Source organism: Herpailurus yagouaroundi, unplaced genomic scaffold (genome assembly GCF_014898765.1).
Source record: "Herpailurus yagouaroundi ecotype Mexico unplaced genomic scaffold, PumYag 183, whole genome shotgun sequence".
NCBI lineage: Eukaryota > Metazoa > Chordata > Mammalia > Carnivora > Felidae > Herpailurus > Herpailurus yagouaroundi.
In genome coordinates this window covers 5,713,317-5,726,963 of record NW_024412414.1, presented here as the reverse complement: position 1 = coordinate 5,726,963, position 13,647 = coordinate 5,713,317, and the positions used below count along the sequence as shown (strand labels likewise).

The 13,647-nt window shown below is 45.7% G+C and overlaps 1 protein-coding gene across 10 annotated transcripts in view; it reads right to left on the bottom strand.

The window, feature by feature from the left end:
• Positions 1–13,647, bottom strand: part of SRGAP3 (SLIT-ROBO Rho GTPase activating protein 3) — a 255,609-nt gene that overhangs the window by 45,992 nt on the left and 195,970 nt on the right. For 5 of the 10 annotated variants that reach the window (XM_040492081.1, XM_040492082.1, XM_040492088.1 and 2 more), the window contains 2 exons: positions 5,688–5,715; positions 3,153–3,239 (listed from right to left, as the gene is read on the bottom strand). In XM_040492081.1, the coding sequence (XP_040348015.1) occupies positions 3,153–3,239; positions 5,688–5,715 (115 nt within the window). Of the gene's footprint in view, positions 1–133; positions 713–3,152; positions 3,240–5,687; positions 5,716–13,647 lie in introns of those variants that run through there. The other 5 variants (XM_040492090.1, XM_040492084.1, XM_040492085.1 and 2 more) reach the window with 3 other exon arrangements.

Here is a 13,647-nt window from a genome sequence, read left to right as displayed (position 1 = left end):
AAGAAGCAAAACAAGGTGGGAGAGTTTTCTCTCAAACATTTTATGTGTTTCCTTTGCTGCTATAGTCTCAACCAAAATAACAACAACAACAACAACAACAACAACAATAACAACAATAATAATAACAATCAGTTGTATAAAAATACACTCTTATCTGCAGGATTTTCTTTGTGTTGCTTCTAACCAATCGCCTCTTGGGAGGCATGGATGTGAAGTGAGGCAAGGTGGTTTCTCTAACTGTCCCTCAGGCCTAGCTAGGACTGCAGTTCCTGAAGCAGGAAAGCATGGCTGGCGGGGACCACTGCACTGGCATTTCAACCCCACTTGGACTCCATGGGTTTCATCATGATCGATCCCTCCTCTGGGGCTGAGGATCCCGGGAAGGCACTTAGGATCAAATGGTCAGAGACAAAAGTAGTCTGCCTAGAAGCCCTTACTGAAGCTAAGAGAAGGCTTCAGTGAGGAACTAGCTTGCTCCAGGGCTGGGGCCAGGGCACGACTGAAAGTTCTGGTTGGTTGGGGTAGGGCTGTTGGCCAAGGGGAGGAGGTGGAGAAAGGCTGCCATTACATTGGGCACATTCGCGGACTCCGTGGCTCCCCAGCAAGTACCTTAATAAACGCTTCCATACAGCCGTTAAATAGTTTATGGCTACACACTGAGAGAGGCCTAGGTCTCCTCATTTTCTGTGGTTTAGGGGGAAGGCAGGGGGGCCTAGGGAAAATGGAACAAAAGAAATCAAGAAAGCAACCAACGCAAACATACAACTGGGAAAGACGCTCTTTAAAACCCATGGCTGAAGGAGAACACAAAATGCAAATGGAAACCCCTGAACCCTCGGCACATTGGTGTCCAATGCTCCATCTGAAGGCCTTTGGATGTTTAAGGGAATCTTAATTTACCCACAATGTCAGTCAGGAGCAATGCTCGCATAACACAGATGCATTCTAGATCACAGGGGGGAAATAGTATGTATCCAGGAAACCACTGAAACCCCAATCAGAGGCTGTCATCCTGCAAAGCTGACCAGATGGAGGAGGAACCAGGGGACAGAGATGTAATCTGTAGCCTGAGAAAGCAAGACACTTTCAATGATGATTGGAAGGGTTAATTTTCATTATTTTGGCTTAAATTCATCACTGAGTCTCAACTCCCAATGTACCAGGGCACTGATCTTTCTAATGCCTCTTGGCATTTCAAATGCACTTGACTAATCTTTATTTCATTGATCTAAGAGCTAGGCAATTATTATTCTCATTTTAGAGATGAAGATACTGATGCCTGGAGGGAGCCTACAGCTTCTTTGGGGTCCCCAGGTGACCCGAGATAATGATCATATCCTGTTCTTTAGTCAAGTACACTTTTGATTCAAGCGCTTTCAAATCCATTATCACCCTTAACGTCAGCTCAACCCTGCATATACGGCCCCATTTTATAGAGGCAGACTCTGAGGCCCAGGGAGGGGAACTGGCAGAGCCAGGCCCCAAACTCAGGCCTCTATGGCTCCAACGCCAAGATTTTTCCCAGCCAAGATTTTTCCCAACCGGGCCAGTCATGGAGCCTTAGGGCACTTTTTTGTTTCCAGCCAAGGACTCCATCCATCCCATTAACCCTTGCCAGCGGAGGACCCAATGGGTCAGGTTGAAAGTGTCTTGCTTTACTTTAGGATCTCCATTCCCTGTGCTCCACTCTTGGCTACAGGGAGGGGAAACCATACCACAGTTCACCAGCAACAGTGAAACAGCCACAGACACTGGACCAGTTTCCAGAGTTGCTCACCATGCATATACCTGTGTTGGCTTATTTGCTCATCTTTCGCCACCCAAGTTGGCCTGACTCAATGCTGCCAGCCTTCCAGGGCAAAGGGCTTTCTGAGGTTAGGAGGAGGGCCCCTAACCAAGAGAGGCAGTTCATTTTCAAATGGCTTGGTTCACAATTTAGGGAGCAACAAGTGGGGACCCAGCCTGGCACAGCTAATGTCCACACGTGATGAGCAAAGACCTGGTCCCCAAAGTCTTGATTGATTTCTGTGGACGGGTAAGAAATCTTATGGATTGGGGTGCCAATCAAGGTGAAAGAGGTTCATGCTGCCTCTGCTCACTGGCCTCATTGTGTTGTGCCTGTCTTCTTCAGCAGCCCAGCCATCTAGGGGAATCTAGTGAGCTTCTCCTACGTGTTTTGAGTACTGAGCAAATGCTGCTAGCTCCAGGACATGCATGGGCAAAGACACAGCTGAATCCAAATATCATGCCACCCAAACATTGGAACCAAAATAACAGCACAGACCAAAATTTTGAAAAGAAACAACAGGCAAGACTATTTCAAGCCCATCTTGGATCTATGTCAATTTGGTTAGCTAAGTCCATGTCATTTCTTTTTTGTAAGTTACTGAATTTTTGAGGATGTGGGTATGTGGGGGTGGTATTTCTGGCAAAGGATCCGCTTTGGAGCTTCCAAATGCCAAAAGAGAGTGTAAACAATGTGACACAAGGCCATAGGTTTTAAATCTTGGGATTAGGAATAACTTGAGGATATAGCAACTGTGCCACCTCGTCTCCCTAGTGTTTGGGGTTTCTATTTGTGAGCATTCTTAGATGGTTTCCTTGTCTCATGCGTGATACCCTCACGACAACCCTGTGAGGCAGGCAAGACTTACTAAATTCACTTTAAACATAAGGCAAATGAGCCCATGAGAAATTAAGAAACTTCCCAAGGGGCACACAAAAAATATGTGATTGGGGCTAATTCAGCTCTTCCTACTCCAAATTCTGTTGTGAACATGAAATTGGGAAGTTGATTTTATCCCAGAGCATCTAGCAGTCACTCCAAATTATCTATTAAACTCCCATGGCCAGCAAAAGTAGAGATTCTTAATGTAGGTGTTGGACACCCAATACCAAAAATTCTAGGGTGGCCGGCTGAAGGGTTTCCTTAAAATAAGTGTAAAGGAGTTTTTTTCTTTAAGTTTAAACAATGGAATAAAGAGGGAAAAGGATACTTTTCCCATTCCTCCTGCCTATTCCAGAAAGCAAAGGACTGCTCAAATCACTGGGATTTCTTTCTTTGTGTGGTGTTCTGTGCACTGACCGGAAATCTCTGACAAGGAAACGTAGCTATCCCAACTTTGCATGACATCAAATCAATTTTGACTTACTGAAGTGCTGGGTGGGGCACAAAGTGGGGAGCAGGGGGGCAGCTCAGCCAAGGAAAGTGGGGCAGCCTAAGCCTTCCATCTCTTCTGCTGCTCAGTTGCAGAGCAAAACGGAAAGAAAGAAAGAGAGAGAGGCAGGGAAAACAGGAACAGAGAAAGACACGGAGAGGAAGAGAGAGAAACCAGAGACCAATGTCCCCTTTCTGCCTTTCAACCAAGATGAAAATTAACATATACTGGCAACATAGGAATCAGCCTCAAAATTATTCTGTGACCGAAAGGGTAGTGATTAAAATGTTCCCTAGATAACCCAATAGACGTGCGTGTGAACATCCAAAATGGTGGTAGTGCACTGTACTTCAGTGGCAGTCAGGCCCCTGGAAGCTGTGCATGAGTACGCATCAGGTTGCATCTATCTGGACAAGAAATCTCAAGTGATTTCACGGCTAATCCACACCATGGGGATAAGCCAACCTGAGTTAGGGAAGCCGGTCTGTAGTTAAAATAATCACAGTTAAACCCTATACTTGTATCTGACCGTGCCATTTATTCATATACTTTTCAAGTGCACTCTTGCACCTGGTCTGCCTATTTTACAGGGTTATAAATTGGGATTATTCTAAGTTCTTAAGTGTGAGAAAAAATGTAACATGTTGCAGCCCATGTGCAAAAATTGGTCTGTCTATACAAGGCCAGCAGCAACTTGGCTGAGGGGACCTGCTCAAAGGATCATCCAAAATGACACTAACGTTGGGCAGGAAATTGTGGAAGATACAGAGAGCCATAGCATAGAAACATCTTACCCAGGGCCTTTAGGATTAAATTAAAAACCACTTCAAGTTGGCAGTGCATTGTACAATGAATTTAAAATTATTTTTGGAAGGGGAAGCTTTCAGTTTACCAACAAAGTTGCCTCTGACCTTGGCCAAGGGCCAGAGTACAGATGGCTGGGTTTGCAGTTTACTATATCTAAGTGGGAGGTCTGTAGTCCCAACTTGTATTTCCCAGGCCCTAGGTTGAAGAGGGTGTGGAAGACTATCTCTCAAATGGCTTTATTTAAACAACAACAACAACAACAACAACAACAAAAAAAACATCAACTTTTCTCTGAGGTAGACCCTGGGCCCTGGCCAAGGGTTCGATTACAGATTTCGCATGAAATCTGCTGGAACCATCTTCCTTTGCATGAGTTCTAGGAATTAGGAGGAAGTGAGGGATGGCTCAATTCATCCCCCATCTGTTTTCCTATTTGCAGACTTTGGTGTAAAATGTGGCTTCTGTTGTTTGGGGACTACAACAACATCCTCTTGCCAGAAAAATGAAAATAAGTAAGGAGTTTGTTTCTGAAAGGTTCTTAGAAAGTGACCCTGCACATCTGCTGGCCCTTGTACAGGAAGGTCCTTGCCTGGCATTACGAATCATCCAGATATTCCCAGACTGCCAGGGCCCAGCGGAACAGCTGGAGAGCTGAGCTTCTGGAAAGCCCTCAGTCTCCCCCACCCTGGGCCCAGCAAACTGAAAGCCTCAGAGCTTTCCAAGCCTCTTCTCAGCCAACTCTCATCCAGATGAGCAGGAGGGGGGTTGAGGGTTCATCTTTCCTCTTGCCAAGTATAACAGCTTTCCAGGATTCTGGGCCACTGGCTCAATTTGTGTTGGGCAGTGGGATAACTATTGCTGGGAACTCAGAAAGGGATGGGCTCTAAGGAACAACTCAGACAGCAACACGGCTGCTTATGGATTTCAAAACTCTGAAAGTGGAGGAAAGGTCCAATCACTGAAAGTCAACCCCTCAGCTACCAGCTGCTGAGTGGAAAGTGTTCACTGGCTCTGGTCTGCTCAAGGAAAAGCGCAAGGGTAATGTTGAGCAAGCTGGAGAGAAAGCAGAAGTTGCCCATTTGTTACTTTCCCAGCAAAGGGCTCTCCCATCAGTCCATCCAAGTGCCCATGAGGTCTGAAGCCAGGGTGCAGGCAGTAGGGGCGTCTGTGCGCACTGATGTGGCTCTGCACATGCATATGCCCGGGTGTGTGCCATACGAGCCAAATCCAAAGCCTTGGCAAATGGGGACGCCAGGATGGGCCCTCCGCCCGGGCCGGACAGTTTGCTCAGCAGCCACAGAACAGATGGGGAAACAGGTCAACAGCTACCCCCACAGCCTCTGGCTTCTGCTGTCCGTCTTCAGCCTCTCTGCAATATATATTGCTGTCCCACCAGATGGAAAGCGCCAACAGAACATACCCCCACTTTCCCACAGCAGCTGGGAAAGGCGCCTCCCCCGCACCGGCCTGTAGGGGGCGTGGCTTCACCAGCACAGTGTTAGGACAAGCAAAACAGCCAGCCTTCTCTCTTGCACAGCCACACCATCCCCCCTGGAGACACTGGGGAAAAGCTAGACCACTCTTAAGAACAGCCCAGCTTCTCTGAGCTCCTCGGCAGCATCTGCCTTCCCACCTTCCCACCTTCCCGCCTCTCCTGCACCTCCCCTCCACCCCGCCCACCTCAGGCAGCAGGTGGAAACAACCAAGATCCCTAGCTCTTACCTGGTTGTGCCGCATTCTGCTCTCTCCCCTGGAAAGAAAAGTATACATTGACGTTAAATTGTTTTTTTTTTTTTTTCCTTTTTTAACCAGCGAACATTCATCTTTTTCTAAAAAGAAGAAACAACCGAACTTAATTATTTGTGAAATGGGAAATCTAATTATGCCTAAGTAATGGTCTGCTGGAAAGAATGGAGTCTCATTAAATCCCCAGTGCCTCCTATCTGTAAGGCTATGTTCACATAAATTTCATTTCGTGTTGTTCATGTATGTTTTTTTTTCTTTCCAGCAATTTTCCAACTGCAGCCTGCTGACCACATGCTTTAGAATTTTCTGGGGATGTTGTTAAAAATGCAAGGTTTTTTTGCTTTCCCATGAGCCTCCTGAATCAGAATCTCTGAGCTAAGAAGCCACGAATCTGCATTTTAACAAGCACCATGGGTGATCCCTTCTCTGCCTGCCAAAGCTCGAGAACTCACACACTGCTTTATACCAACAAAGGTTTGTGGAGCACCTGTCATATGCTTGGCCCTGAAAAGCAGCAACCAGAAGATACCTTCTTGTTATTCCTCAGCCCAGCCACATCCCCACCCCGACCCCTTCATTCTTCAGCCTTCATTCTCAGCTGAAGACCTCGCTTCCTTCCCTGGAGAAGAAAATCAGTAAGACGGGTCTTGGCATGCCTCCATACGATGCACCCACCTACCTATGCCTGCCCATTCACGCTCTACCTCCCGTCCTGGTACTCTGGGGAAGCATCCCAATTCTGCCAAAGCTCAGACCTTCTGCCCGTGCTCTGGGTCCTACCTCTTCCACCCTTCTTGGGGCCTCTGCTTCTGCAAGTGTCCCCCTCGACACCTCTAACATCACCAATCTCCTTTCTTCTGGATCATTTCCATCAGCATACAAACATGTTCTGGATAAGTATAACCTAGTTTTGAAACCTCCCTGGGCTCGCTTTCTCACTCTAACTCCATTCCCATTTCTCTCCTTTAGAGCAAAACTTGCTGAAGGAGCTTTATAGAGGCACTGTTGCTTCCCCCACTCACACCACTGCAGCTGGCTTCTGGTCTCGCCATCCACAGAGACTGCTTGCTCCGTGTGGCCGGATCCACTTATCTTCTGCGTCTTCTCTGCTCTTATCTGACTTCTCAGCACCATCAACTCAGTGAATCACTCTCTTCCTCTTACCAAGTGTTCTCCTTGATTTTCATGACTCCACACTTGCCAGGTGTCCTTCCCACCCTCCAGGCTGTTCCTCAGTTTCTCTTACTGTCTCCTCCTCATCTGCCCCCGGGAGGTGCACCCAGCTCTCTTTCTACACACCCTCTCTGGGTGACCTAAGTGCTGACTGAGGCCTCCCTAATCTTACCTCCAGATCTTCCATTTCCCTGGAAGTGCAGACTCCAAGCCACTGCCTTCCCTTTTATTTTTAATGGCTTTATTGAAGCATAATTTACATATCAAAAAATTCACCCATTTGAAATGTATGATTCAATGATTTAGTAAATATTCAAAGTTGTGTAACCATCACCACAATTCAATTTTAGAACATTTCCCTCACATGAAAAAGATTCCTCAGGCCAATTCACAGTCACTCCCTCTCTCCCTCTCCAGCCTATGACAACTGCTCATCTATCCTCTGTCTATGGATTTGCTTATCTGGACATTTTACAAAAATGGAAGCATTCAATCCACAGTCTTTTGTGTTAGCTTCCTTCATTTAGCGTATGCTTCTGAGGTTCATCCATACAGCATGATTCAGTACTTCATTCCTTTAATGGTGCAGTTGAGAACCTCTAGGCCATGCTGTCTAATAGAAATATAATGTAAGCCACGATTTTTAGCAGCCACATTAGAAAAAGTAAAGATGGGTGCCTGGGTGGTTCAGTCGGTTGAGCGTCCAACTCTTGATTTAGGCTCAGGTCATGATCTCACAGTTCATGAGATTGAGCCACAAGTTGGAGCCTACTTGAGATTCTCTCTCTCTCTGTCCCTCTGCCCCTCCCCTGCTCATGCTTTCTCTCTCTATCAAATAATAATAATAATAATAATAATGAGGGGCGCCTGGGTGGCTCAGTCAGTTAAGCATCCAACTTCGGCTCAGGTTATGCTCTCACAATCCGTGAGTTCGAGCCCCGCATCGGGCTCTGTGCTGACAGCTCAGAGCCTGGAGCCTGCTTCGGATTCTGTGTCTCCCTCTCTCTCTGCCCCTCCCCTGCTCATGCTCTGTCTCTCTCTGTCTCAAAAATAAATAAAAACGTTAAAAAAAAAATTTTAAATAATGAAATGAAATTAATTTTAATAACATATTGTGTTTAACTTTATACATCAAAAATATCACTTCAATGTATATTAATATAAAAATTCATAAAGTATTTCATATAGTTTTTGTATTAACGCTTTGAAATCTTGTTTTCATTTTATACATCTTAATCCATACTAGCCATGTTTCAAGCGTTTGATAGCTATATGGCTGGCAGCCGCCATACTGGACAGCTCTAGACTCTAGAATCCCATCCAGCATTCACATGAAAGGACTTTTTTTAAAATAATTTTTTAAGTGTATTTATTTTGAGAGAGAGAGAGAAAGTGTGAGTGAGGGAGGGGCAGAGAGAGAGGGAGAGAGAATCCCAAGCAGGTTCCACGCTGTCAGCACAGAGCCCAATGCAGGGCTCGATCCCACAAATTGTGAGATCGTGATCTGAGCTGAAATCAAGAGCCAGATGCGTAGAAAGTACTTTTTAAAAGAAAGAACCGAGCATTTATTTTCTCTACAGAAAACAATACCGAATGAGGATAGGGGCCAAAATGAGGGGAAGAAGAGAATAACAGAAGTCTGAAAATAAAACACGGCAGGGAATCAACACACAATTCTTTAATTCCTAACCAATGCCACAAGCAGTTACAAGGGTTACTACATTTGGTTGAACTGGAGCCAAAGACCAAAGCAAGAAACGCGAAACGTTAGACAAAACTGACATATCTCTTATGCATAATCTTATTATGTGTCTGTAGTCTCAGACAAACTCCCACCAGATGCCAATCTGAGCTACAGGTTTCATACAGACCCAAGACCCCGAGTTGCAGCTAAAGCAACCCACGAAAGGGGTCGGCCAATGGCCTGCATTAACTATAAAACACACAATTTCCCTTATGGCTGCAGTAAGCTGTGCAACTCTGACTCCAAAGGGGACCTACGAGGTGTTTCCTGTTCCACCCTCTCTTAGTTCCAAAAATGCACACTCCTCTATGTGCTCATTAAGGTCTAGCCACCCTCCCCTTCTTTTAGTCCTGACTCACCATGTTCCTTCCCACCTTCACACATGCTGTTCCCTCTGCCCTGACACTCTTTCCTCAGTTGTTCACAGGGCTGATGTGTTCTCACCCTTCAGTCTCAGCTTGAACATGACCTCCGCCCTGAGGCTTCAGTGCTCACCCAACCTAAAGCAGGTCTCCTCTCCCGCCCCCTCCCCCACATGAACATTTGTTCTCTATCTCAGCCCCAATTTCCCATTCATGGCACTTAAAATGGTTGTAATTCTTTATTTAGTAGTTTGTTTACTGTTCGAGGTCTCTGTTCCCCATGACAGCAGGAACCTTGTCTGTCTTGTGTTCACTGTTCTCCCCCTCCAGGCTGAGCATAGCATCTATGCTTTGGACAATGGATGGACAGACAAATGGACAGATAAGGGCAGAAAGGGGAGAAGTGTGGAGGTAGGAATCTAAGTGTTGAAGTCCTGCAGTGCAATGTCAGAAACATACTCAAGGCAGACTTTCCTCCAGCAAGGAATCAAATATATTCCCTGTCAGCTTTAGACTCCTATTCTAGCTCTCAAGAACCCCATTACCAACATCTTTCGGAATCTGTTTTCACAACTCCTAGAAAATATCAGAAATCAAAACTGTTCTGCCCTTTACCTTCTGAGACCCGCTGGGATTTTTAAAAATATATTTTATAGTTAGTGGCCCAGTCATTTTCAGAAGGTCAGACTGTCTGGTCCTGGCAAACACTGGCTCTATAATGTGCTATTAAATCTTGGTCTGAAAAGGTTATGTCCCATCCCTTTTATAGACAATGCACTATTCATTCTTGAGAGGCTATAGTAAATTGAAACACCACCCATATCTTGGGTGTAAACCCTGGAGCTTATAGACTACCCAGAGCAGTAAAAAGGTCAGGGATCTAAGACTAAGACAGGATGATAAACTAAGAATCCTATGGCCAAAAACAGTGGCATAGCAACAGCCAAGGGCATATAGGGTGCGTTCTTGTTCCCAAGATGTGGCTGTGATGTTTACAACACGGAATGCCACTTTGCAGGGCACCTAGAAGCTTTTTGACTTATGTGTCTGGGATCAATCATGTTAAAAACTTTGCTTCTGAGTGTGACCTAAAGACCATGTGTTTCCTCTAACTTGTGGCTTCTTTGAGCCATGCTGTCAAAAGACAACTTAAGAGAAATGGATTACATGACACATTTCATTAAAAAAAACAACAACAACAAGAAACAAGCTTTGTATCTTCTTAATCAAAATATTCCACTTGGCCCCATATTTCTCACCTGCTTCCAAAATTTCCAGACTGCCCCTCCCAATACAAAATAGCCTTCAAAGGGCATAAAAAGGTCACTGATGCAGGTGTAATCCTACCCCGGCCCACTCTTAGGGAAGCTTTCTACTGAATGGAAGAATCAGCACGTGCAAGAAGAGGTGAATCGTCTGTTGACACTCGGAAAAATAAAGGAGCCAAGATCTTGAGCTTGTTTTGGCCTGCTTAATTTCTTCCATGTCCGCTTTGCCCAACAGGCAAGAATGTGACCAATCTAAGTCAAGTGCACGTTCTCCCCTTTCACCCGGTGCCCTCAGAATCCACATGTACATTTATCAGGCAGTGGGGATACAAAAGTGACTCAAGATTTGGTCTCAGCTGCAGTTCTTTCCAGTAATTGGACAATTTGTTAACTTTAGAAATAACAATGGACCAGCGTTTATTACTTGTAACGAATACTCCATACTCACTTATGATGAGTTGTTAATGTCAATTAACAGGAAATACTGGATGTGGCATCCATGGGAACTAGCTGTACTATCTTTGCAACTTTTCTGTAAATCTAAAACTATTCTCAAACAAAGTCTATTAAAAAAATCCTCACCCAAATTGACCGGTCTAACAAGGCCCATCCCAGTTTTCAAAAGAAGCACAAAGCTTTTCCATTGCTGGCTTACTAGAGAATAGGACTGAGATTCTTCCGGATGGCTCTTTCTTTCTTAGCTGCCCTTACACTTCGGAAGCCACATTTTCCTGCAGTTTTTCATTGCTATTCAGCCTAAAACTCAGAAGGAGGACTGGTAAATCACATCTTGGAGCAAGGTATAGCTGAAGGCTAAGTAAACTTGGGAGACCAAATGGGTCAGGGGTTATGCCAACCCAAACTAATTTTTATTATTATTTCATCAAGGCTATTCATTCAGGCAAGGGCAGTAATAAACGGTTGCATCTGATAGCACACGTGGGTGAGCTGGAGAGAAGCACCTTCTCATCTGGGATCTTATTTTCCAAAAGAACATCTACTTTTCTAAAACCAGGGCTCCTGATTTTGAACATACAAGGAGCCAACCAACTCATAGGGACTTGCCTTTTGGTACATGGCTCTGAGAAACAGCCTCCAACCCCCAGGGGCCACTGGCTATAAAACCAATCCTCCTTTTTAATGCTAGTCATGGGAGCTGTCCCTGGCACACCAGCTTGGCTCTTCCCTAGGAAGAGCCCCCACTCCTCTGGCCCAATATGGAAATGTCAGGATGGGCAGAATGTAGAGGAGTGTCAGGGGAAATGGAAAAAAAGCCCAATGCAACTCACTGCTCCCACCCTCACCCCCAATCAATGAGGTCTGACAAACGTATACACCTGAGTATACACCAAATCAGGAGCATTTTTATCACCCCCAGAAGTTGCCCAGCTAGAAGACACAAAACTAATCTATGCTGACAGAAATCCGATCAGTGGTTGCTTGGGGTGGTGGAGAAAGGATTCACCTCAAAGGGGTTCAAAGGGGCTTTTGTGGTGACAGAAATGTTCTATATTCTGATCTGGGTACATATGTTTGTCACAAGTGATTTCTACACAAAACGGGTGGATTTTATTGTACATAAGTTATAGGTCAATGAAGTTGATTGAAAAAATTCTACTGATATTAGTTTTAACCCCCTGATTACTACTCCAAGCCCCAGTTACTCATTTTTCTTGAAGCCTTTCCGGCTCTTCTGGGCCCACGGTGATCCCTTCCACTCCTGGCTCATACTCTTAAGAGTCTGTACTGTTCACCTGGCAATTCACCTAGTATTTCTATGCAACTTAATGTTATCGCTTTAAATTTTTTATGAATTCATGAATTGTCTTCCTCGCTAGGTTAGAAGCACCTTGGGGCTGGGAAATGGTTTAATTTCTCGCTGTTTCCTCTAAAGCACGGGGCTCACAAATGCCAAGCATCTGCAGATTCCAGCTGTCCCCCTGATCGGTGCCAAGTGGACAGTGTCAGGGAAGGCTTGGGTGGGCAGGGCACAGCCCCTAGAATGTGCACCTGTATGGAGAAGAGTGGGGTGCTATGCCCCCTATGACTCTCACCTATCACACTCCTACTTCCCTGGAAAATTCCTGGGTGATCTCTAGGCCTGCTTCAAGCTGTCGTCTTGGGATCTACTGGTATCATCACTTTGGAAATCCCGTTTCCTGGACCCCATGCTCTTTTTCCTTTACATAGAACACACCCTTCAGCCAACAGACCTCTCCAACAGAATACAAGAGTATATCTGGATGTGGGGCTCAAGCAGGGCCTCACAACTTCAGAAACGCCCAGCTCAGCTCATCCCCCTCATAGCTGACAGTCACACCACTTTCCAGGGCCACCACGATTTGCTGCAAGCCATCCCTGACCTTGGGGCCAGGCTCGTGTCCTGGTGACCTTCCCATTCAACATTCATCCAATGACTAACTGAATGGCTACTGTGAGCCAGGTACTATTCTAGGCACCGGAGATAAAGTGGTAGACAAAATAAACAAGGAAGTCCCTACTTGGAAAGAAGATATGAGACAGTTGGGGTGGGGATGTACCCAAAGATAATAAGCAAATGAACAAATAATAAATAGGGTGCTTTCACATGGTGATGAATGAGATGAAGAAAATCAAACAGAGAGTGTTGGGACAGAGGTGGTGATTTCTTGAGGTTGGGTGACAAGGAGAGTCTCACTGAGGAAGTGACACCTCTGCTGACAAAGCTGAAGGATAAGGAGCCAACCCATACTGAGATCTGGGTTAAGGGAATTCCAGGCAGAGAGAACAGCAGATGCAAAGGCCCTGGGGCAGGAATGAGCTTCATGAGTTTTAAAGGGCAGAAAGGAGCGTAGAGTGGCTGGTGCACAGTAAGGGAGTAGACAATGATAAATATGGTCAGTGAAAAAGGTAATGTTCAAATGACCTTTTGGCCTCATGTACTGTGAGAGCACTTTGGATTTTATTCCAACTGTCATTGGAGGCCTTTGCGCAGTTTTAAGCCTACTCCCCACATCCCTCAAGGACCAAAATACACATATGGATTTTTCTTTTCTGGACCTAGATGCCTGGCCAGACACTCTAGGAGTATTCCTGGCAAACAGTACCTGTTAAAAAACAGCAATGCAGAACTCTGTGCTCCTGGATCCCCACCCCCTACCTGCTGGGGACCCCTCTCATGACTTTGCCTTGGACTCTCCCCCAGAACCTAAACGAACATAGTTGCCCCATGTTTTCTGCAGCCACACTAGACCCCTCTTAGCATCTGTACTGGCCTGCCCAGTCCTGCCAGGTGGCTGTGCTACCAGGCCTCATTCAACCAAGTGCCCATGTCTCAAGCTGAAACGACCCAGGGGACCACGACAAAACAAGTATCCCTCCTCACAGGCCTCTGCCTTCCAACCAACTCA